Source organism: Camponotus vicinus, unplaced genomic scaffold, assembly GCF_025532165.1.
Source record: "Camponotus vicinus isolate PSW18456_S1 unplaced genomic scaffold, iyCamVici1.0 SCAF_14, whole genome shotgun sequence".
NCBI classification, from domain to species: Eukaryota; Metazoa; Arthropoda; class Insecta; order Hymenoptera; family Formicidae; genus Camponotus; species Camponotus vicinus.
The window spans coordinates 5,703,952-5,731,213 of NW_028141950.1; the positions used below are offsets into that span (position 1 = coordinate 5,703,952).

General features: G+C 31.6%; 3 protein-coding genes across 4 annotated transcripts in view; 1 reads left to right on the plus strand and 2 right to left on the minus strand.

Moving 5' to 3' along the window:
* LOC145965159 (traB domain-containing protein) overlaps positions 1-1,370 on the plus strand; it is a 15,373-nt gene extending 14,003 nt beyond the window's left edge. The window contains exon 7 of the mRNA XM_083088536.1: positions 963-1,370. Coding sequence (XP_082944662.1) covers positions 963-1,028 — 66 coding nt within the window. The 3' untranslated portion in view covers positions 1,029-1,370. The remainder of the gene's footprint in view (positions 1-962) is intronic.
* LOC145965154 (uncharacterized) overlaps positions 1-19,494 on the minus strand; it is a 23,291-nt gene extending 3,797 nt beyond the window's left edge. Inside the window, exon 1 of one of the 2 annotated variants that reach the window (XM_083088526.1) lies at positions 19,410-19,494. In XM_083088526.1, coding sequence (XP_082944652.1) covers positions 19,410-19,428 — 19 coding nt within the window. In that variant the 5' untranslated portion in view covers positions 19,429-19,494. Of the gene's footprint in view, positions 1-1,066; positions 1,215-19,409 lie in introns of those variants that run through there. The other variant, XM_083088525.1, reaches the window with a different exon arrangement.
* A 3-nt stretch (positions 19,495-19,497) lies between these two features.
* Positions 19,498-21,689, minus strand: LOC145965157 (nuclear RNA export factor 2). Its single transcript, XM_083088532.1, has 3 exons — positions 21,598-21,689; positions 19,781-21,508; positions 19,498-19,565 (listed from the first exon to the last, which is right to left on the minus strand). The coding sequence occupies exons 2-3, from the start codon at positions 21,345-21,347 to the stop codon at positions 19,498-19,500; spliced, it is 1,635 nt and encodes a 544-aa protein (XP_082944658.1). The 5' UTR covers positions 21,348-21,508; positions 21,598-21,689.
* Positions 21,690-27,262: the final 5,573 nt, after the last annotated feature.

Genomic DNA, 27,262 nt, shown 5'->3' on the forward strand with positions numbered 1-27,262 from the left:
TTCATTACGTTTCATATCGATCGAATCGTTGGATGTAAACGTTCGCGATCATTTAAAGATTCGAACGTCTTTTTATGGATTAATAAAATTTCAATAGAGCGATAGTCTATAAAACTCGACAGATGTCGATGCACCTTTCTACTTCGCGAATATTTGTATGCATAAAAGAGCATGAATACTTTGGCAGACACGACCACATGTACGGAGATTGTCTCGGTCGAATACATTTCGGTTTTTCATTAGAGAAAATACACTACCGGTTTTCTATCACAACGTGTCTTAAATAAGAAACCGTTTAAATTATCGCTAGAACGTATAAAATGTCTTGAAGCATGTCAGACACTTAAGCGACTCTTAATTTCAATCTGTTGGCAAGTAACGAAACAAAATCGAAGAAGAATAAATATTTGTATTAAAAAGAAAATATTTCATTGTTACAAAATCTGTTCATTTCGCTTTTTAAAATTAAACAGCTGAGTTTATGGAGAAAAATTTTCGCCATTAAAGAGATATCTAGAAAGAAAAAGAGAGAGAAAAATTCTTCTTGCGAGGAAACCTCGCAAACTGGAAAATTCTGATCTTTAAAAAATTTCAAACAAAATTATTTTTTCAAGATTTTATTAATGTAGTTAAATGAAACTGCTCTTAGAATAAAATTCTTGTATAAAACATTTTTTAATATCGCGAATAATTTTGGAGATATATCGAGAAAAGCCACTCTCTACATGTGAGGGATGGTTTCATCCCTTAAATTGTCTTTGGACCGCAACCGAAAATTTCTAAATTCACCTATTTATAATATTCTATATATTCTATTCTATTCTTTTATATATCTTATGTAAAATTTCATTAAAATCAAAATTTTCCAGTTCGCGACGATTAGTTCTCTTGTGAGAAATGAAATTTTACGAAGATATCACGATACTTCACGCCCCATGAATAACATCCATTAACTTTCGCAGATATTTCCGGCACAAATGACAAGTCTCGCCGATCCCCACGTCTATCCAATCCACGGCGACAATTAAATTCGATCTCACCCCGCATTAAATTAAACGAAACCTACCCGAGATTAGGACGAGCTGCCGCCTCGTAGACTCCATCGTGCGTTCTCTTCACTCAGATTCGATTCACACTCGCGTTACCTGCGCGATTCGACTCGTGAACGCGACTGCAACGTTTGCAGAGCCTTGGGCCTGAGAAGAGGAGACGCGCGAAGATGCTTTCTGGGAGGATGGGGCCAGGTAGGGCCGCCAGGTAGGGGCTCTCGTCGTCTTCGCGGAGGAGAGAGAGAGAGAAAGAGCAGACCCCGCACATGGGGCCCTGTGTTCTATGGAACGTAACGTCTCTCTCGTTACGTCACCTCTCTAGTAACCGGGCTCGTTCGCCAAGCAGCCCCCGCGGCGACGATGGCACGTATTTTATGTATGTACGTGGGTACATGCGGCGCATACCTCGCGCAGGATGACTCCCGCGTATAACTTACACCGTTTTACCGTCACGATGATGTAGGGATAGGAGATCGGAGAAACCGCGAGATTATCATCTGCTAAAGAGATCCTGTCTCGCGCGATCCAAATGATACGTGGGCGATCGCTATTGTATCGCTCGGAAGACCATGTTCGACGAAAACTTTATATACGACGCTTCTGGTAGGTTGCTGATTGCCTTAGACCGCGATAGAAGAGCGTTACGTGTTTCGCGCCATAATCAGCGTTTTAGTGTCAATTCGCATTTATAATGAGCTCTGATTATTGAGGAGGAAACAGGTCGTTAAAAGAGAAAACGAGCAGTAATATATAAGCGATTGTGTTTACTCATATTAAAGTCTTTTATTCGACAATAGGTTACGAAAATAAGGACAATAGAGTTTATCTTTTTTACTTTAAATTAAGAGGACAAAGATAACCCCTGAAAGATAAACTTTGAATTAATGTATCCAGTTCAGCTAAAAAGAATAGGTCTAATGAGATGAGTTTTATGCGACACGCGATGGAAGAAAGTCGCGTTTTGCATTGAATCATCCGTGGAAGAAGTGGAGATAGATTTCGCCGCTGCTTTGAATGGAAATAGAGATAAGAAGCTGAGAATGCCCCTTAACGACAATTATTGTAACAGTGAAATCTCAAAACGGTTATATCTTAAATGAAAAGAATACATAATTGTTATTTTTGAAACAAAAGAGATATACATTTTCAATACGAATATGAAAATATGATCATTCAGCCAGTTATATATGTGTGAATAAATATATATAAATTTAAGAATTTAAGATTTTTTTAAGAATTTAAGAGAAAATTAATTTTAAGAATTTTTAAGAATTTAAGAAGAAATTAATTTTAAACAATTGCCTCAAGTTTTCGGAAAAAGATGAATTAAAATATAATTTTATATCTTCCTCTCTCTAAATTTTTCAATTCTTTCGATATTAATTTGGCATGAATCTTAAGATTCTCTTAAAAAATTTCTATAATTTAAATTATAATTAGAGAAAGAATTTATTCATAATTTATATAATAATATGTGTCCTGATATCTCTCCTTTGTATTCATATATATGTATTTTACTTTCTATTATAATACTTTATATTAAATATTTCTATTATTAATAAATTATTTTATTAATAATCGAAATATTTAATACAAAGTATTATAATAGAAAGTATTATAAACTATTTATTATTATAAATTATTTTACTTTTCTACATTATATACATATGATACTTAAAAATTATAAATAGAATTCTATCTTTAAATTTGAACATTAATTGTATAAATCATCTAAAGTGGACTTTATCCTTTTTATTTCATCATTTCCAAGCAAAAATGAGTAGCAAAACTTATTTAATTTTGGAATTTAAAATAAGTAACTAGTCTTTAAATCTGTGTGTCTACTTTTTTAAAAGATTTTATCACAATTTTTGGCAAAAAAAGAGAATGTAAAATGCATTTAAAAGCTAAATAATTTAAAGTAGACTTTATCCTTTTTTACTTTATTACATTATTTCGAAGCAGAAATGAGTGGCAAAACTTATTTAATTTTGGAATTTAAAATAAGTAATTAATCTTTAAATCTGTGTGTCCACTTTTTTAAGAGACTACTACTTTTTTATCACAAATCTTGGCAAAAAAAATAAAGAGAATGTAAAACGTATTTTGCCTCTCTCCTCCTAAATCCATGGAAACGCTTCTCGTCGCTAGCGCAAGTTCGGCGTGACCGGTCGTCTGGTGGCCTTTGCCAGCCGCGACTCGTTGCACTCGTCGCAGGGTGCATCCAAGGAGTGCTCGCCTGCATTCCAGCTCCAGAGGAGCGCGACGGACGGGGAGAGACCCCGTGTCGTTAGAAGGTTCGGATCGCCGCGTCCGCGAGGTCGTTCCATCACCCATCTAGAGTCTAACGTTCTAACGATTCTAACGTTAAATACTTGAAATAGCTGGAAATGGTGAAATTCGTCGCGGATAATTGCACCTGGAAAGAGTTGCACGGGCGAGGTCGAATTGTTGGCGACATTTTATTCATCATAACGATTATTCTTTCTCGGAACCCCACGCAAAACTTTCTCGCGAGTTTCTCCAATATTAGCTACATGATGTCGGATAATCGGCAAGGGACCAACGGCTCATACCTGTTAGAAATCGTTCGCGATCGGGGAGGTGGTTTCGTTACAGGTGGAATTGCGACGATCGATCCTTGACGAGATAAGATCGTTTCCGCGGATCGAGATCGAAGCGGCGCGAAACACGCCAAGACGTTCGTCCGCGAGTAAAGGAGAGTCACGTGACTCGATTCACTTGCCGCCGTCGCACGAAGATCGAGGTCGTACCTCGACAATCGAAATTTCGCAATTCAGCCTGCCTTGCATCCTGTGCCGTGCCGCCGATGCAATGCCTTAAAGAGAGAAAAAGAAGCGAAAGAACTCCGCGACACGGCTCTAGAGTCGAGGCAAAATCGTCGTTGCATTTGCGACTCGTGAAGTGAAACATGGGACTAGCTTGCTCTTGCATTTTGCGATAGATATCTGACCTGTCTTTTAAATTTAAGAAAGAAAAAAAAAACAGAAGAAAGCCTGGAATTCTCAGGGATTTTTTTACACCTGGGAATATCAGGGAATTTTCAGGGAATTTTATTGGGAATTTTTGAAAAATTCTCTCTTTGATAATTTTGCTCTTATATTGTAAGTTGGCGAGCCAATTAAATATTATGTTTAAAAAATATAACATATTATAAATATATATCTATATTTCCATTAAATATATATCTATCTTTATATATTTATTGTTTTAAGACAGAATATAGGACAGACAGTTTATATTTTTTAATGATAAAAGATTAAAAATATTATGCAAATGAATAATGTTTATCTTATTTAAAATCTATTCAGTTTTTTCTTCAGTATATTTTCAAAAGTATTTGAAATTTAAGTGGCTCTTTATATTTCCTTCGTATGAATAAAAAATATTAAAAAACGCATACAATAAAAAAAACTTATCGTAGAAAGTTGCCAAAAATTCTTAAAAAAATTCTCTTTACCTGGAATTTTGAACAAAAAATCAGAAAATCTTTTTTATAAAATTTCAATACACGCTTTGCTTCTTTTCCTTCAATAAATAATGAATTTAACGCAATATATTAAGAACTTTGATTTAATTTTTGTTATATTTCAATTTTCTTAGTCTAATATTTCGTCACTTTTGTGAATTACTAATATTTCGTCACAATTTACACATCCATAAGCAAAATAATGTAAATAAATAAATTATAATAATTAATATTATAATAAAATAAATAAATAATATTAAAAGAAAATAAATAAATTGATGATTTTCAGAGTATAAATCGGATAAATTGATTTTAAAATTCATTCTCTTGAATCGAGAACAATAAGATACATGAATCAAATCCTAGGTTGTTTTCCGAAAATTGATCTTCTAATTCGAGCTCGTTTAACCCCTTCTCTCATCAGCATATGCGATATCCATTAGCGATTAGAGACTCGTTTCGCCACCGACGTACGTGCCCCGTAAAGAGGTAATTAACGAGTCAGGCATTATATTTTTCAACGGCCGTTCGTCTCTCCATTACTTGCACCGCGATGAGCTTTGCGCCTCGAGGAATCTTCTCAGCCTTGGAGGGCGAAAGTTGTCTTCGATTCGCTCGTAGATGGAACGATATTTGCACCTACAGAGGCGATCCTCGTGATTGTCTTCGTCGTTCTAAAGTAATCTCAGTCGTTTTCTGCTAAAATCGCCAGCGGTATATTTTGCGCACACGATAAAGCGGTTTGAATGATAATAGGGAGAGGAGGAGGAGTATCACAAGGTGATGATATGATAGTATAATGATGGTGACACGGACGGATACTTATCTCCGATTACAGTCTATCCTCGTGCGAATCATCTCTTAATTAATTTCACATTATATGTCATACACGTTTCAAGCGACTCTGTGAGAACCTAAAGCGGCTTTCAAAGATTGGTAATTTAGAGTTCCAGCAAAAATTTGATGAATGCGAGATGTTTAGTGAATTTAAAATATCAAGATAATATTATGACTTTCGAATTAAAGAAAAATATTAAATTTTTTCTCATCGAGAATATAATCTTTTTATAAATGCATATGTATGGGGAAAATCTTTAGATTTTGAATCTTTGTGAATTTTTCTTTTTATATAGATAGGATTAAACCACCAAAATTGACCTAATTTTGTTTCCGGGTTCCAACTAAAAATTTAATATTTAAAATTTTATATCCATAGATATATTTATTAGAAATTTTTTTCTATCCAACACTGTAGCATAATTTTGACAATATATATATTTATCTCTTTCTATCTTTTAAAAAACTTTATATTTATTATTATTTAATTATTTATTATTTAATTTATTGAAAAATTATAGAAGCATGATAGAAATGTAGAGAAAAATATTAAAATAAATAATTAAATTATACAAATTGATTAAATTTAAAATTGAATTTTTTAATGTGAAAAGTATTTGTGCGAAATATTTATATAAATAACAAATATGTACAAATCAAATAATTTTTATTTATTTTATTGTATTTTTTAAGTTATCTTCAAAAATTTATTTCAATGTAAAATGTTAAATTATGCCGAGAAAACACAGGACACGTCAATTTACGAAATAGTCTAATTTTGCTGAGTGCACTATGTGTATGAGAAGCAATGATGAATTTAGAAATCTACAAGCATATAGAACATACAAGACAGTGTTACCGCTATTTAGATTATATAATATTCACCGAAGAAAGTCTCGAACGAAAACTTTCGAACTTTGAGAATACAAGCTAATTTAGCATATAAACGAGGATGAATTATGAATTCTTAATGAATAAACTAATTAAGCGGATCCAATTCGTGTCAAAGTGCAACTTGATTGGTCGGAAATGTCGGATTTATACCATCTTTCCCATATCTATTTACTCTCTCACAAATTCCGGGTTGTATTCGAGCAGATATCCAAACATTCCTCATTTATTGTAAATATATATTCGAAGATTCTAGGAATGAGAAATCGCTTCAAGTTTTCGCGTTCGTCTTAGGAACAGTCTCGCACGTAACAGCGATTAGTCTTTAGATCCTCGCGAGATTATTATTAATTATTAATTTCTGATTGGAAATTTTGCATCGATTTGCCGAACGCTCTCTGCGCGGAGTCTCTTGGTCTCACAAATGTGTAGTATAGCCTTAGGGCTACACGTGATGCGATATTTGCTCTTTCCGGAGTAATTTTACACGTAGGAATCATTAGTCCCGCCACCAGGAGGAGCGTAAATTTCCCCCTCATTAAATGTATGTGGAATAATTTTCCAAATTCGCGCGATAATTAGGAGAATGAACCGAGCGGATGCACCTTTATCTCGCCTTCGCTTGCACAATTTTTGCGTAATATCCGTGTGCGTTTTCATCGGTAATTATTAAACTTCGCGTCTCTCCTCTGCGGCTTGTACCATTTAAAGGTCAGACTCGCCAATATTGAATCATCGGTGAATTTCAAAGAGCATGACAATTCCTATGGCAGATTCGTCGGCGCGCTCGTGGAGAAAGTGCGGAAGGTTAAAGGTCCCAGTGAACCATTTTTTCCGTGATGTCGTCGTTTAGCTGGCGCTCCAACAGAATCAATCTTAATTTAAATATTTATTATTATATTAATTATTTTATTAATCGTTATATTTATTTTATTAATTGTTATATTATAATTATTATATTAATTATTATATTTATTATATTAATTATGTTAATCAATCTGAACATTTATTATATTATTTAATCGATCTTTTTGGACTTTATAAGGTTAAAAGTGAGCAATGTAACTTTATTTTTATTTTAGAATATATATTTTGTACTCCATTCTATTTCACTTTACTCTATTGTATTTTTTCTCATTCGTTCTAAACTGTTTATAATTTATTTTTTCGTGTCATATAAGGAAAATTGAGCTTCTATTTGTAATTGAAATTTTCTTCTATCATCTCTCTTTAAATTATTCACATGAGAAAAAAAATTGTAAACTTGAATACATATTTTCAACCAATTATTATTTTTTTATTTAAGTTAAATAGATGTCACGTTAGATTTAATGTCGTATTTAATTTAAATATTAAATATTTCAATTAAAAAATAAATAATAATTAATTGAAATTAAATGATAATTAATTGAAAATACTTAGTCAAATTTATAATTCTTTTTCTCAGTGCACATGATAGTTTTATATTATTCCTTTTTTATATTAATCATTTTCGAACCGCGAATAGTTGCGATATATTCTCGATATTCCCTTTCTCTCTAAAAATACACGTGTTACGCAAAGCAAGATACACGCTTCCGTTCGCGCTCGCCTCTATATAACTTCTTTTCGTGTCTCAAGATTGTCGACCGACTCCGCGCCGAACAAGGTATCCGCCGTCGAGGTTTCTTAACTTAAGCGGATGCAAAAAGGTGCTAAGCGTATGCGAGTACATCTGACTTCCGTCAGACGCGCACACATCCGTGCCTGCGATCCTCCGGTGCGCATCTTCCGCGCGGATTAGCCTTGAGATACGGCCAATAAACGAACCAAGTTCCCCGTTTTTCCTCAACCGTCGACCGCTTCTGCCTCCCCTTCCCGGCTCCTCTTGTCACGCACTTCGACTCGAGATAGTGAAAGTGTAGAGATTTTTGTCAGAAACGTCCTCCATCTCGGAACATCACGTGCGCATTTTCTCGGCGTTGGCCGGGGAAGAAATATATACCTCGTCAAGTTTATAAGCTTGTTTGAAAACGCGAAATGTCGTTTGCGTTTGATGAGAATGAGAATATATGTAAGACAACGAAAACGAAAATGGCGGATAAATTAATTATATTTTGCGATGGTCGAAGTTAATTATATGCACAATTTTTTTAATCTTCCTTTAAATAAATACATGTATTCACATATAAAAGATTTCTGATTAAAACAAATAATTTTTTTAATTTAATTTTCTTCACATCTCGATCTAATTAATCTGATAACATTGATTTTTCTCTTACAAGGACCATGATAGAGAAGCGCTGGCTCCGAACAAAAGGAGCATCATGAACGTATCATGCAATTTTGTCGGGTGTTTTTATTCGCGTGATTAGGACTAGTGGATAATAATAAAATTCGTTTACTTTCTTAAAAAGACACTAAAAGTTAATGTATTCGAAATGTGCTGGCTTTATACATCTCGCCTGTTAGGCGAAGATGACGTTAAAACGATGAGGAACAAAAATATAAGAAATGCATGGCTTTACGAGCGCCGTCAATTTTCGCGTCGTAAACCTCGTTAGAGCAAGTTCGTAATCCTTCGGGATGTAATCATTCTACGATAAATCCTTTTTCGCAAGTATTCGAGGGGAAAATGTGAAAATTACGTATCGCAATAATAATGATTCGAATGACGGAGTTGCAGGTCGAAGAGTCGAACAAATCGATTCTTCACGAATTCCTATTTTGTGACACTTGTTATGCAATGTTGCACGCGTGTTTACATACGCAACATCTCGGTCTGAGAGAAAGTAAACGAATTTTATTTTAATTATTTTCCATCCTACTTTGGTATATTATAATTATATGAATGAATTATAATTATCTTATCTAAAAAATCAATCTAAAATATCAATAATAATATTTATTGTACGCGTTATATATCAAGACAATTAAATTTTCTAATATTTAATTTATTTATTTTATTGTAATTTTATAATTTCTCTAAAGCCATTTCTCTCTGACTTGCTCCGATTGACCTATTGCATAACTTTATTTTCATGACGTGTCTCTAAACTTTCATGTACGGTGCCGTTTTCTCGTTTCAAAATTAATAAGTAAAATCCACATGACACTCTTCAACTTTTTGACGCTTCTGATGCTCGTACACAATGATTATCAATGAAGTAACCGGCTAGTAAATAATTTATCTGCACAGCAATAATGGTAGAAAGACAGAGAGAGAAAGAGAGACCGAAAGAGAGAGAGAGAAAGAGATAGATAGAGAGGGTGTCTGTTCATCTCTGCCACGTGAGAAAGTGAAAGCAAAGGCCGTATGCTTTGAAGACGAGATGAGGCACTGGGTACCGATCGTCCCGGCATTCGATCGTCTTGAAAATTACTCTCCTCCCAACAGGCCTCGTTATAGCGATATCGTTCCTCTTCAAAGCCAGTCATGTGCGTCTTCCATCGCGAATCCGACGAGTTTTTATTATATCATCTGCTTCAGTGATACGATTCTTTGTATTTCTTATATCGCAAACTTTCGTTTCCGCATTTAATTTCATCAAAATTAATATATAATAAAATAGATACGCGCTTCCCCTCGTCAACGTAATCTCTCGATCATTTCATGATCGATATTATATAATTTTTTGCATTTTATATTTAATAAAATCAATAATAAAATAAAATTTCAAAAATGTCCAGCAAACTGGTGGTTAAATAAATTAAAATTAATAAATAAATGAAAATATAATTAATAAATAAATTAAAATAATTTACACAACGTTTATTTCTCTCTTTAATGTTGTGTCGAAGATTAGATTGTATTTGCTTTATATTCGCGCATTAAAAATTATTAAATTATGAGATAGGATATTCGTATTGCTTTTCATCATTGATAAATGGTAAACAGACACTCTTTCATTTCTCTTCGATTGTGTGCTTCAATAATAATCGCTCGACAAAGGTAAAGCGGCGGCGGTTAATTGAAGCGATTACTTTGCAATTGATAGGTGAATCGGTTGTATGTATTGTATGTGTGTGCCAGTTCTCTCGAATCACGACCTCAATTCTAGTCTAGATTCAGACAGATTGAAAGCATCACTCAATTATATGTATATTACTTTTAATAGGAATTTAAATATATTTTAGACACGATTTTATGAGCAAGAAATATTGTTTAGCTGACCAAAAGAATTTTGCATATATATATAAACAAAAAAATAGTTAAAAAATTCGATTTCTCTCAAAGAGATATATTTCGCATCATGCAAAATTCTTTTGGTCAGATAAACAATATTTCTTGCTCATAAAATCGTGTCTAAAATATATTTAAAATATATATATTTATTTATTCATTCATTTATTTATATTTATTATATTTATTTATATTATTTATATTTATATTTATTATATTATATAATAATATATTTATATTTATAACATATTTATGCATCGGATGAAGATTCGATCGTGAATAACTTTGTCTTCCGATGAAGGAAATGCTCGTTTTTTGTACGTAATGAAATGAATCCATTTTCGAAAGAAAGAGAGCACCGACTGTTTCCGCGAGCGTAATTAACGTATTTGCGGTGAATTAAGCAGCCACCCGAGGTCTTAATTACGTGGCGAAGGGGCTGCCTACCGTTATTGTGACATACTGTACATATTCCGTGGCGCGCAACTCCGTGTGAAAAAGAAAATTATCCACTCATCACCGCGATATGCGCCTCTCACTTATATAACTCGGAATCTCGTTTGATGGTCCTCGAGTGACGATCATATTATATATATATATGTTGTATACATATATCTCATTTCACCTACTCCTTTCGCAGAATTACGTATAGAAATTTCTATACTCGCGCATATAAATTCCACGCGTAATTTCCGCGGTAAAAAATGTGCATTTGCATTAACAATTGTAAATATTTTATGCTGGAAAGGCTACCCAGTCTCTTTACAGGAAAAACGAGTCATTTATCCTTCGCGATGGAGAGATGTGTGTTTAATTTTGCACATTATTATATGAGCGCATATAAATCACATCCGACAAGAGAAGATTCCACTCTTCATTTTCTTGTCAACATATTTCTCGATTGCAAAATTAATTCTCGCGATAAGGGGGAAATCTCGTTTTTTTATATAAATATTATCTGTTCGTATAATTTAAATGCATAAATATCGAAAAGAATATCCCTTGTAAAATAAAAAAAATCTAAAAGATTGGTGATTCATTACAGATTAATTTTAATGAAGGTTTTTGATTAATAATGAGAAAGAGAGAGGAAGGAGGGGAGTTGTAAGAATAAATTATTTCCTTAAACTCGTAAAATTAATCTTTAAATACGAAATAAATAATTCAGACTAGAATAAATTATTAGAATAAATTATTTCCGTAAATTCGTAAAATTACTCCTTAATAAGAAATAAATAAAAATAAGGAAAAAATAAATAATTTGGACTAGAAATAGAAGATTTCTTTTCCTCTTTAAATATCTAGCTGGATGACATTTCGTTAATAATATACAAAATACGACTCGTCCATCTTCGATATAATCCTTGCAGGACAGATTTGCGACCGAGGTACAATAGCTAAATTATTGTCAGGTCAGACTCTCAATCAGCAGGATTCAATCCTTCCTCCTTAACGCAGGAAACAATTAGCGGTTTTTGTTCGCCGAGGCTACCGTAGAGGCTCGAAGACGATTTATAATCGTAGGTCACGCCGCTGCATGTTAGGGGGAGGAGAGGAAGGGGGGAGGGGTCCTAGAGAATAACTTTCACTCACGACAGTGTCGCGGGGGCTCGATGCCCCCCCGGGCGCATCGGGCCACACATCGACACGACGATCACGTCGATATATCGTATGCTCACACACAGCGATATCTCGCGCAATGTTGCATAAACGCACGCGCGTGAAACCGCGTCTCCGGGCCTCTTACGTGCGTGCGTGATACGCGAACCCGCGAGCTCGCGTGAAACGTGGAAGTAACGGCCGCGATTATACAAGCGGTATGTTCCCACATGAGAGCTATCTTCCCGAAAATTCCTCCCGAACGAGATCGCGCGCGAGGGGATGCCCTCATCAGCGAGCATTTCTGTCTGAAAGGGTTGAAGGGCTTTCGCGAGTAGCAATTCGCTTTTTCGAATCGTATTCGTTTAACTGGGTATAAAAGACTGACGTGAGATCGCGAGATGTGCAAGTTTAATTGTATTGATATTATATTTAAAAAATTTAATTGATATTATATTAAAAAAAATATGAGTTTTTTTATACATGTATTGATATCTGAATATATAATGCATAAAATTCCTTATTTATATATAGTTAATTTTGCGGGTTGTATTATTGATTATTATTGATTAATTAAAAATTCTTAGAATTAAAAAAATAAAGAAAAATAAAATGAATATCTACATATATATATTTTTTCCCTTCTTTTTTTTCGCTTTCGAATCGTATTCGTTTAACTGGGAACTCTATGAAAGACTGATATGAGATCGCGAGATGTATAGGTTTAATTAATATTTTCTTTAAAAAAAAAATATGAATTTTAAATGCTCGTTTTTTTAATACATGTATTGATATCTCAATATATAGTGCATAAAACTCTTATTTATATAGTTACTTAATTTTGCGGGTTGTATTATTGGTTATTATTGATTAATTAAAAATTCTTAGAATTAGAAAAATAAAGAAAAATAAAATGAATATCTACACATATATGTTTTCCCTTCTCGTTTTCTCTGTATCTATCAATGATGGTTCTAATTCATAATTTATAATCTTTTCTAACACGATAAGAGATTGCTTAGTGGATAAGACATAGATAATAAATATTTTATTTTACGACGGGATTTTGTCATATATTATCTACGCACTTTGTATATCGCGATATTTAATTTCTGCAAAAATGAATAGAAAACAGAATAAAGATAAAGAGAGAAGGAGAGAAAGAGAGATAATGTACGCGCAACAGTCGTGAGAAATTCTCGCCGAGGTCCATAGACAGGTAGAAGCGAAAATGAGAAAAAAGTACAGACTAATTAGTCTTCGGGAAAAACAATACCACGAAAGCAAATCCTTACATGATCGCAAAGCGTTCAAACGAAGTAGTCTTTAAGAGAAGAACGAATATCTCGAGAACAACGTTAAAAATCAAGGGTCGAAAAAAGATGAAGCTTGCCTTCAAAAAAGTGATAAATATCCATACGAATAATGTTAAAAACAAAACAAATATACACGGAAAAAATACGAATCGAGAGAAAATCTTTGTGAAACATTCGGATGAGAAAAATTATAAGAAAAGTAAGTTTTTAAAAAATACTAGGATAGCGATGATTGAAAGATGCAGAAGGCAAATGTAAGAGCGTTAACTGCGAGAAAAACAAATGTAAAATAAAAAAAAAATTATATTGCAGGTTCGTCAGGAAATAAATCCGATATTTTCTGTTATTCGTTGCAAACTTAATTAGACGAGTCGGGGAAGGAAGCAGATTCTCTCCTAGTAATTGCAAGGAAATACAGCCGCTCGCCTACTCGTTAACGGGAAGATGCCGCAAACCTGCCCTTTTTAATTATTCACTTCGTCTTATGCGTCTATTTGCGTGCACATAACATATACACACATTCACATACGTGCATACGCGAAGTGATGCATCTCGGGTGAATCGTATCGTTCTTCTCCAGCAGGAACGTTCGCATGAATGCGGACGAGAGGCTTGCGAAAATCCGCCTTGCGCAATTGCTCTCGATCGGACTGTTACGTCTGTCTAACAGAATCACCGGCACTCGTCTTCGATTTCCTTTCGCGGCGAATAACGCAACGTCGATCTGCCGATTCCGCCATAGGAATCGATTCCATTTGCCTCCAATCGATTAAGCTTAAAGGCTATTTAAATCTTATATTCGTTATATCTCAGGATGGATTAGGTCTTGTACATAATGTGCAAAGATTCTGAAATTTATATTGAATGTTGGTTCGATTAGATCTTAGGCTGAATAGAAAATTTCTCAGACTCAAAAAGGTACTGACCTGCCAATCAATAAAAAATTAAAAAATTTAAAGTTTAAAAAATTTGTCGTACGACAAATGTAATATTGATTTTAAGAGATAGATCCCAAGGGGAACAAAAGCCAAAGTAATATCAATTTGACGTCATATTGATCAAATTTGTCATCATGTTTTGATCAATTTGACGTCAGTGTGACGTCAAGTGACACTATAACTTTGACTTTTATATTCTCCTTGGCATTAAGAAAGCATCATATTTTATAAAGATAAATGTTTACTTTTGTAGCGTGGAACATCTACTTCCGCCGAAGTGCCGCATAGAAGAACGGATTTTTTTTCCACTTTCGCAAAAGCCATTATAACGTCATTCGTGGGAATCAGTCCAGTCTGTGAACGTTACTAAATCCAATGGTCGATTTCTTCACTTCGCGATAATTTCGTTCGTTTAGACTGGGAAAAGCTGGCTTAGCTCGTTCCATTATTTAACAAATATACCGATCATTCTTTCTCTCCCTCTTTCTTCCCCCATCTAAGAACGTGCATGCATTTTGTTTGCAATACAAATTATCTTGTTAAAAACTGACCTTTTACTTTAAATTCGTATTAAAGATTGCTATGTATGAATCGCGAAAATCATAAAGTATGTAAAAAGATATTATATCGCGAGAAAAGAATAAATATTTTATTGAAGTCGCTAAAAAATCGACCAGATGTTAAATATGTCATCCTTTTTATTTTAGTTTACATTTCTGTAGGAAGACAATGATGTGTAAGGCAAAATTTCACATTTTGTGGATAAAATTCATGCCAGTGAAAAAACAATGTTTTCCGGAAATAACTGGCAAAAATTGATCTTTTCTATTAAAAATATAAAAATAAATAAAAACCTTTTTTACGATATTCAATTGAAAGTGCTTCCTAATTTAAAACTTGTCTGAACAAAATTCATTAAAGCGATTAAAAATCGATGTAGCAAACAAATTAATTTAATAATTAATTGTTAAAAGATGTTAAAAGGTAAACACGATTTACAACGGTAAAAAATTTTAATTCTATTAGTATTAAATTTTTTGATTACATTAAAACTTAATATAAAATTTAAGTAACATTTATAACCCTCCCTAAAGAGTTTTTGTTTTAAAAATTTCAATTAATTTGAATTAAAAAAGATTTTATTATAAAACTTTATTATTATCTTGATTTTTAAGCTATCGATTAGCATGATTTATTAATTAAAGCAAAAATCTTAAAAATAAAGTTATGTAAATATATTTTGTATATAATCTCTATATATTAGCTATTTTTGTAGTTTTCACAGTTTATTGCACTGAATAAAGTCCGGAAGAATCCGGATAGTAAAAATCAGAATTTATCATGGTTCTTTTACTCTCACTGGATTTTTCCGGCCAGCTCTGATATAAAGACTTCTTTTAGGATGTCGTAACTGATAGATTCGCATCGTTGCTATCTTTGAATTTTTATGTATGACATAAGAATGATCGGTGAATGAAAAAAAAAATCCTATCTCAAGTTTTACTTTCTTAAGAGCCTTCTTATCAAGTGACATAATTCATATATATTTTGCCTCTTTTATTTCTAATATAAAGACCTCATAATAACATATCGTTATGTTTGAAATTTCTCAATATCTTCATAGTAACTACTAAACATTCGCAGTAATCACTTGCATAATGCTATGATTAATTAATCGCATTATTTCTTCTTAATCGCAATTGATCTAGCGATTTTAATCCTGGACGATAAGCGATCTCGCTCTCTTACTCACGCACTTTCGCCTCGTATTACAATTAGAGAAGTAACCGCTATACGCGTTAGATTTTTCTTGCTAGATTAACGCGCGTGAAACTGTTGGCGTTTTTCCTGCTCATTAGCATCGGTAAGCGAACGAACACATGTCTTATCTCACATTATTAGATATTACGTTACCTAACCGAGCGTTTCTCGCTTTGTATAATGAATGTGTAAGGCGTTCGTGCTCCAATTCGGCTTTCCCATTAATTCTCCTTTCTGGACTTATCCGTCGTTGCTATTCAATTAAAGTCCTCTCTAATCGCACAGAAGAGAATCACGAGCGTAACCAGTGTCTTTTGATTACACAGTTCAACAAGAAAAATAAACACAAGAAATGGAATAATTCATTTCCCGTAGCTTATTCGACGCTATGACTCCGTCTTTTAAATTACTCCATCATGTCACGCGTTTTTCAGAAATTTGCTATTTAAATAATGAGCCAGTTTATCATGTTGTAACATTGTGACATGTTAGGAAAGTTCTGTTGCAATCAAAGTTACATATGTGTTGTTAAGATTTCCAATTTTCAAGAATTTGTTGCGTCAACTGTAGTTATAAGATATTCATAATTGTTAAATGTTTAATCTTTCTATTATAGAAAAATTGCGAGAAATTATCATTGTGGATTTTTCAAATAATTTTCAATTGTGTTTATAAAAAATCAAACTTAAGGATTTTTCAAATTACTGAATATATAAATTTTTGATATTAAAATTAACAAGTTCAAAATCGATATAATGTCAAAAATGTCAAAATTTATATATGCAATAACTCGTGTATATATTTTGAGTTGATCAATTTTGATAGATTCGTATCAACGATCTAAAAAAATATAATCCGATTAAATATAATTAAAAACTAACAGATTTTCAATTTCGTAATTTTTTTATAAAACTGCATTTAATTGATAGCCTACTATAGTGGTCAATTTTTTTTCAACAAATTTTTTCTCAAGAACTGAAAGTCATAATATATTTTTGATTAAAACAGGAAATTTCTCCAACATGTCACACACATCGTAGCTATAACATGATAAAATAGATTAAAATAGTTCTCTTTGCAATTCTAATCACAAATTACAACATAATAAAGCAGTTTAGAAACTGGAAGTTATTTTTCATTGAATATTCAGTAGGATTTTTTATAACTTCCAAGCTTCGAAAAATATACCTGCAAATTTATATAAGAAATGACGAAAATACTATTAATAAAAATGAATTAATTTACATGTATACTTAAAAAATTATTAAAAATCAAAATTTTTATACATTTTTAGACAATTTAGCAACATAATCAACAATTTTAATGAGATTTGATCATATAATTTTATAATATAATTAAAATAATATAATATAAATTTTGTATAAATATATATCTATGACGATAAAGTAATCTTCGATAAAGTAATTTGGATCTTCGAAGATTTGAATACCGAAACTTCTAATGTCGAAGTAAATACCTAATATTTAGTTGTTATTTTTGTCGATGCTTTCGAAGGAACGCACGAAATTTACATAGGATCTACGCAATGACTTTCTCTAACAGGTTATCGCTAAGAATCATCTCTTCGAGTATGTTACATTGTGCGTGCGTTTCTTACGAGCGGCACAAGGATGTCTCAATGGGCCATCTTCCTAATCATACTTTGTTCCTCTCTTTCACTACCTACGACGTTACCCTGACCCACATCTTGACATGTTTACATTTGATGAATTTTAATCCTCATCAAATGAAATGTCTGATTAAATGGCACGTCAACGCGATGCGAATACAGGATTATTACTAATATTACATCTCATTACTTCTTTAATTAAGAGTCGCTTTGATTGTATGAATTTACTTTGATAAATATATATGTCTCTCTCTTTCTCTCTCATTTCTAATTTATTTTAAGCTGTAGTTTCTCGATTGTGTGTTCGTCAATATTCTCGATCTTCGAGATACCGATGCGGGAAGCATCGAAAAGGAAGTTAGAATACTTTAATTAGTACAAGGGATAATTGGTACTAGCAGAAGAGCACGCGGTTTTACCGTAGCCGGCTCGTGGGAGGCTGTTGAAAGTCTCACAGGAGGTAACAATCATTTTATTATGTCGTTACCTACACGTACCCTTTCTCGATTCTCGTAATTGTTAGTAACAGCTTAGTCCAACTTTTCTCAATCTTTCCTCTTTCGAATCATTTTCCGGGTTTACTCGCTGTTTCTTTTCTTATTAATTATTTATGCTGGATCGAAAGAAAGAGTGATTCGAATGGATTCGCTAAAAAATATGATTACTTTTACTTATGTTGTGCGGCTCTTACTTACGATCTCTAAAAAGATCACGATTCTCTTGAGAACCAGTCATTTAATTAAATTGATGCATACAATAGTGAAATCAAATTTTATGCAAAATATTTTAAATTATTATAAATTATTTTTTTATTATATATGTATTTTTTATTATAAATTATTTTAGATTTAATTATTATAAATGATTGATTACTCGGAAATGACAAGATTATGTAAAGAAAGACAGAAGAAAATATTATTACTAAAAATGTGTTACACAATTTCTTTTATTTAACTAGTGTCATTAATCTCTGATGTTATTAATGTAGTTATATTATTATTGGCTGATGATTAATCTCTATTCTTAATATTTTATTTATCTTTCGATCAGATCAATAGACTCAAACATTTTCTTAGAGTTTGATATTAAATTTTGTATTCATATATATTAATATATATTTCATTAGAAATTATGCAATCCCATAATTTCTTATTATAATAATTTTCGATGTTATAGTTAATTATATTTAACTGATCGAAAGGAGTATCGTTCAAAAATTTTTGGCAAAGGCAGTTTTAAGAGCATCATTTTTTTTACTTGGAATAATTATTGTCATAATAATTTTTTCAGCAAAAAAACTGCATAAGGTTCGCATTTTGTATGAAAAACGATGAATCTCTCCTATAATTAACTAGGCTATGAATTATTTCCATAATTATTACTCCCGTAGAACACTAACGATAAATTACGCGCCGTTATTGAAGCTTCAATGAACTTACGAGACATATAATTATGGACGCGACAATACACATGCAATTTATTATAAATACCATTTTCATTATGTCACAGAAGGACGATTTCATTCTTGGCTTTACGGTACATTACATTTCTCGTGCGATAATGACTACGTAATACCTCGTGTAATATCATGTTTAGATTATCAGGATTAAATTATTAATAAGCCATAACAGATCCGGCATTCAAGCATAATGATTTATTTAACCGAGCGTGCATAAAAACGTCCCGAAGGTCTTTCGCGCATGTTTAGAGAAAGGGTAAGAAAAAAACTCACCTGCCTTCGCGATTTCGTTTCATTCACTCCGATCTGTCCGGATGATCCTTGAGTGCGTAACCTTTGGATGAAGTCACCGAGCATCTCCTTCATCATCCTGGGGACGACTTAAATGCCATGCGAGTAACATCGCCTCGCGATGTTCTCATCGATGTTACCTCTTATTTCGAAACGAATATATCATATTATAAAATATACATATAATAATTAAACTGCGAGTAATTCTCATCATGGAAAAAAAATCTTCTATTCCAAAAAATGTTCCAAAATTCACAGAAATTTACAGAAAGAAATAGAAATTTTTATAGAAATCTTTTTACAGAAAGTTAAGTATTATTATGCGTTCAGAAAGAATCTATTTAGTAATGAACGCACTGTCTGATATTGAGGAGCTTTTCAGATCTTTCATAAAACTTGATACTGCCTTTCGCATGTCCCACTGGGCTTCTGACAGATACGACTCGCATGATTCGTTGTTCATCCTGGTGATCTGCTTCAGTCTGGTGACCAGCACCGACTTTTCGCTCGGGCTGAAGCAAACCGGCATGATCTCATCATATGTATACTTCACCACTATCTTGTCAGGAGTCACATTCTCTGGTGCTGCGTATATATGATATTGATCGTTTAAAATGTGGTACTCGTTGTCCAGGGAAGCTGACAGAATGAACGTCCTGGAGAACGATAGTACGTTGGTGCCGGAGCTTAGCTTTTTAAATAAACCCGAGACGCAGAACACGATGCATTTGTCGTCGTCATACATGACGTCGTATGTAAAGGAACTCCTGTCGTGATAGGACCTGGGCAATTTGCTCAAAGCTACCAGAATGTCCTCCTGAGTGTGATAAAGGAACGTATTTTTCTTTGCGCCTTTCTTTAGAAGATTTCTGTTGCCCGTGTAGAGATTAAGACCAGTTTTCTGTGCTACGGAGTTGGGAATGGCACAGCTCATGGAATAAAACGCGTCCTTGTGATAAAGTCCTCGTAAACATGTCCTGTCTAGCTGATCGTGTAGGTTGAAGAAATGGTAAGCGAATCTATACACGAGACGCTGCGTCCTTTCGTCCTGAAAGTAGTCTCTGTACATTAGAGGCATATTTGGCACGATGGATACACCATCCAGCTCTTGCAAATGCGGGCAATATTTTTTCGCAGATTCGACATACTGGTTTGCGGTTGAATAATTTTCACAAAGCGGATTTCCATCCAGCCAAAGTTTGGTGATCTCCAGATTCTTAAGAGGAGTTAGCGCATCCATATTCAATAAACTGTTATGCCTCAGATCTAGGTATTTGATGGATGTTAAACTTGAATTCTCTATCGCTGATATGTTGACCAACTCGTTGCGTTGTAGATTCAGGTGTTCAATAGTAGCTATAGCAGTTTTCGCCATCTTCAAGACGTGATTAGAAGTCCTGAGCTGAGACAATGGGCAATAGACAGTTTTGTCTATATCTGGATCTAAATGAAAATTTTCCAAATTTAAAGTCTTCTGATTTGGATCGTATCTCTTAGTTAGCGCAGTCAATAGTATAGGTTGTATGTGTATTCTTAAATCATTGATCGAGGCATATCCTAAAGTTACTACAAGGATGATGGCATCACCCTTGACATTCTTAATAATCAGATTTGTTTTGCACAGTTTCTCAAGAGCAGGACCACAATTTCTTGCTATGAAATAAGCATCCTCTCCGCAAACTTGATACTTCACTGGTATCAAATCGATTGGTTCTATTGCCTTCAAAATAGCCTTCAAGACTGTCTCCTTGTCATACTGGAAGCCTCTAATGACTCTGATTTTATGCCATATATCAGCGCGAGCCATGAGTGCCCTTTCGTGGATCATTTTTGCTCCCATAGCTATTCTTATAGCAATTGAGGAATCTATTTGAGAAGGAATAATTGGTACATTCTGTACCTGAACATTTTCTTGTTTCATCATTTTATTGCATTAGTTTGGTGTATCTTAAATCGTTGGAAATCTTCTCTAGAAAAACCTCTTTTACTATTATTTTTCTTCTCGTCTATTTTTAATCATATGCTTTTTTTGATTTTAAAGCTTCTTCAATGTTTACATGTCTGTCAGGTTACTTGTATGTTTCTCTGCAAAAATCATTAGAAAGAAATGTATTCTCATGTATACATTATTAAATTCGAAGACTATTTAGATATTATAAAAATAGTAATCATACATGATTAATGTAGATGTAGTAGATATTAAAAAATTGTTTTTGATTTTCTAACCTACTGGTACCGGTACTTCTTCTTTTTCACTGTAGTAAAATGTTTCTAATGGGCTCTGATAGATGCCACGACTCGATCATATCGATGGTAGGATCAATTAAAACCGAGAACTACGAAGCCACTAATGTTCTCAGAGGGTAACATATGATGTTCACAATTTCTGGTTTTGTTCCGTGCTATGTGCACGAAATGCCAGTAGGACCAGTGCTATATAGCAAGACGCTTATCTATAAAATAAATATAAATAAATTCTTAATTTTAATTTTTATTCTTAATTTAAATTTAAATTCTTAATTTAAATTTAATTTTTTAAATAAAATTTTGTGATTCTCTCTTTTTTTCTCTCTCTCTCTCTCACACACACACACACACACACACACACACACACACACACACACACACACACACACACACACATGACAACGAGACCGTAATATGTAAACAATAACGCGTTACTGTTTATATCAACAAAGCTGAACATATTATTGGTAATTCGTTGCCGAAATATTCTATGCATTATATATTATACACGCGAAATATTAATGAAGAATTTTAACATTTATAGATTATTTAATTGATTATTTATAAAACAATTAAATCATTATTTTGAAAATAATATATAAACGTGATAAATAATTTTTATAAATTACTTACCTATACGTACTTACCTGTATGTGTGTGCCCATACGTTGGAAATTGTTACACAACTATTTTAATAACTGTACGGAATCTTAAGGGGATCCTAAAGTGACTTTTTTACCGATATAACATTATATTTCTTTTGTACCGAAATCTTTTTATTAATTGCACAGAATAGTAAATGCTTCTCCACGATTAAAGTACACACAGAAACAAACCGGGAATCTCCCGATTTTATGTTAAAAAACAAAAAAAATTGAAAAATCGTAAAAAAGTCGTAACAATATTTGCTTAATATAAAAGTACATACAAAGCAAATATTGTTACAGAAGCCGATAAAAAAATTGTAATTTTTCAATTTTTTTTGTTTTTTAACATAAAATCGGGAGGTTCCCGGTTTGTTTCTGTGTGTACTTTAATCGTGGAGAAGCATTTACTATTCTGTGCAATTAATAAAAAGATTTCGGTACAAAAGAAATATAATGTTATATCGGTAAAAAAGTCACTTTAGGATCCCCTTAAGACGCGATCTAAGATCATTATTAAAATGAATTTAAATATAAGAATATGAATATCAGCGTATGTTACCGCCGGCATAGCTCTCAGGTTCATAAGAGTACTGAAACCTCCTCACCCAGCAAATGTCTTCGTTAAGGTGGGGAGATACATTGAGGAGGAAAATTTTTTTTATTTTATTTTTATTTTCTTTTAATACAGAGTTTCCAAACAGAGAATATAATACATATATAAAATATATATTACATAATTATAATGTATACAACGTAAATTAGAATTATAATTTGCAATTTACATAAAAAACACATTACAAAATATTAAATTATGTAGTATAAAAATAATTACATTACAAATATATATATTACAAAATATATTACAAAATTTAATACAGAATATATAATATACAATGTACATTACAAAATATAATACAAATTTAATATAAAATATTTGAAATTTAATACAAAATAAAATTTATTATACAGAATTACACGAAAGTGTCCAAAGTATACGTATAATATAAAATTTACTAAAAATTTTTATATAGACCAGACAAGACTGATTAGTGATGATTAATTACGCGATATTTATTATTAATAATCGATATACAATAATAGAATTTAATAGAATTTAATTAGATTTATATAAATAACGTATAAACGTAAATAATCATGATAAAAAAAGTCATTAATAAAATTATTGATCGTTTCTTCGATTGTAGGAGAAAGTATTTGCATTATTGGTGCATTTTGCGCGGACTATTAAAGACAATATTCAAAGACGTGGAAAGATAGACAAAGATTCGATGTAAGTCAACGATTAAATTATAAAATATTAAATTATAAAATAAATCGCGATTTAAAATTCCCGACGAATAAATAAATCGATAATATCTGGAATATCCGATTATATGTATATCTTTTATAATATAATAATCGAAGCGCCCTCAATAGACATTATTATCGCGCGCGATATAATTAATATCATATAAATGCGAAAATATTTCGACAGACAATTTGATGTCTATAATGTTTACGAATATAGTACTCACTGTCCGATTCATTCGCGAATCCTTTATAAGATAAATCGCGACTTGAATTCACGAGAAAACGCGACGAATAAATAAATCGATAATATTTCAAATATTTAATTGCATATAATTTTTATAATATAATAATCGAAGTTATCAAATACGCGGGTGATATACCGGTAATATGCGATAAAAAGAGGAGCGATCTTAAAAATGGAAAACGATTAGCATCTTGTTTCTCATCAGATTTCGCAAGATCAATCTGCGAAAAAAAGTTAAGTGATCCATTGAACGTCGGGAACTTCACTGTAGGAGGGAACGAATCTCGGATCTTCCGGACTATTCCCAATACCAATGATTTCAGTAATAAATCAACGACAATTCCCTCGTCATTATCTTCGATTCACGAAATTGATATTCACGTCAGAAAACATGTTCTTCCATTATTAAGAAATATATTTCTTTATTGAAAATTAAATGGATATAGCAATTTTTATAGAAATGTGATTACGAACGATTATATTTATAAATAATAAAATCCATGCACCATTGGAGTTTGTGTTAAATGTGCGAACACAATAATTTTGGGGTACCGTTTGCGCGCGCGAGACGAATCGAACCCGATAACAGCAAGATTTAAAAAATTTCAATTCGAATAGTGTGCAAAATAAAATAAATAAAATAATTTTAAATATATAATTAATTCTAGATTAATTTTCAAAATTCTTATTCTTATAATGTTTAAATTAATAATTTTTTTTCTTTTAATCAATATCTTGCTGATATAAGGGTACCCATTCGATTCGTCTCAGAATTTTTAAGTATTCGCACATTTTATATAACATTCATGTATAATTTCGCGTATATATAATATATAATATTAATAAAAATTATAAAAATATTTTGGATACGTTAATTTGTGCATGTATTTTATTATACATATATATAAAATGGTATATATCTAAAAACTAATATTCTAAAATGGCGATGGATGTCCAATACCTGCAAATAGTTTCTTAAAAGAAACTAAAAACTAATATTAATATCCCCAGTACCTAGAAATAATTAATAATTAATAATAAAATATATTCGTTCGTAATCATTTTTATCAAACAATTAATAAAAACTATTACAATATGAAATTACTTGAAAAATAAAAATTTATACACAACGCTATATCCATATTTAATCTACTATTAAATCTTTCTGGTATTAGACAATAATAATACCAATCCTAATAATGACAGAACATTTTTAACGAGAAGAAAAAAATAGATGCATTTTCTCTCACATCTAAATATATATTATTTAAATTAATTCGAACTTTAAAGAAGCGTATGGCGTTCGTCGTTGAATGACTACCGAAATCATTGCTGTCGGAAATTGCCAGGAAAACCTGGGATTAGTTCCAATCTTACAATAAAAATTCCCAATTTTCAACGGGGCACCGAACTAGACGTCGCGAATGGATCTTACAAAAACCGATAAGAAATAATTCTCCATGATGAAAATCGTTTCGACTCCTCGGTGGTACGAGTCACGCAACTTTCATTAACGTTTACCTAACGAAAAGAACAACGATTACTCTTTTATTAAAACGATAATCTCGTCTAAGAACGCGAAGAGAACGACGGAAAAGCACGGTGTTTTCGCAACCGTAATTTATTAATTTATTTATAAATATTTTCCGATACGAAATTCGTAAATACACAAATATAACCGAAGAAACAAATTATTAAATTCATAATAATTAACTCGCGATTTTATAATATCGAAGGTGATCGTTAAATTCTGTAAAGCTAATATTTAATCGTTGACTTATAACATCGAATCTTCACTTATTCGATATTTCTTTATATATAATTAGCAATATTTAGGAATATTATCTAACGAGAGGGATAAAATTCTTTTGTTAAAACAATAATTTTGTATAAGAACGCGAAAACAACGCGAAAAGAACGCGGAAAAAGCACGGTATTTTCGTAATCATAATTTATTCATTTATTTTACGAAGACGAGTATTCAGTTCCGCGCAATATGGAATTCATAAATAGATAAATCTAACGAAAAGTATATCATTAAATTTATAATAATTGACTCGCGATTCTATAACGAAGACGTTCGTCATATTTTATAAAGCTTACATTTAATCATTAATTTAGCATCGAATTTTTACATTTCATATAAAAATTTCCCGAATTTATTAATGATTCTTTGATATGAATATATAAATAGTTACTCTTTTATGAATATTTCAAAAATATGTACTATAGAAACAAATATGTTAATTTAACAAATTACTATTATATAACCATTATACGTATACTTTCGACCATTTTTCCTGTAATTTACATAAGAATGCATTGATATAATTGACAATCTTAAATACAATTTTATATAATATAATTATAGTTATAATTGTATTTTATACACAATTATCTCAATAAAATAAAAATATCAATATTAAATATCAATATCAAAAATATCAATAATTAAAAATATCAATATTAAATTATAATTAATATACAATTATAACTATTTACAATTTATAAAACACAATTTACTACTTACAAATTACAACTTACAAAATAGAATTTATGATGTTATCAATATCAAATAAACGGATTCGTTTTATTCAAATGTTTAATAACATAAATAATTTGATATTGACAGCATTAACATTTGGACTTAATATTATATATCACATATATGTGTAAATTATATATTTAATTTTTAATTTTTTAAATAAAATATAACATGTTAAAATATATTTTGAACATTTACAATTATGCAATTTGTTTTATCTTTTTGAAAATAACTGATAATTTAAATTTCATTTTTAAAATATTTTTAAAAATAAATTACATTTAATTTTTTAAAAACAATTTTAATTTATTACAAAGAATTACACGAAAGTATTTAAAATATACGTATACTATAAAATTTATTAAAAAGTTCTACAAACAAGACTGATTAGCGATGATGAATTACGCGATATTTATTATTATTAATCGACATAATAGAATTTTATTCAAAACGCGAAAAGATAGATCAAGCTTCGATGTAAGTCAAAATACATTAAAATACAAGATCAATAACGATTTAAAATTCGTGAGAAAACGGATAAATACGATAACGAATAAATAAATCGATAATATTAGGAATATTCGATTACGATATGCATAATTTTTGTAATATGATAATCGAAACCGCCAACAGACAGCGCGCGACATAATTATTATCAAACAAATGCGAAAATATTTCGAGACATTTGAGATCTATAATATTTGCGGATATAGAATTTATTGTCTGATATATTTGCGAATATTTAGAAGATATATCGCGATTTACAATTTCCGAGAAGACGCGACAAATAAATAAATCGACAATATTCGGAATATTTGATTGCGGTATGTATAATTTTTATAATA

What these genes read in the sequence shown, in the direction of transcription:
- LOC145965157 (XM_083088532.1), bottom strand. Translation starts at nt 21,347, where the DNA reads ATGATGAAACAAGAAAATGTTCAGGTACAGAATGTACCAATTATTCCT. An exon ending in AAGCTCCTCAATATCAGACA is followed by an intron (nt 19,566 to 19,780) that starts GTGCGTTCATTA and finishes TTTCGAAATAAG; the next exon opens with AGGTAACATCGATGAGAACA.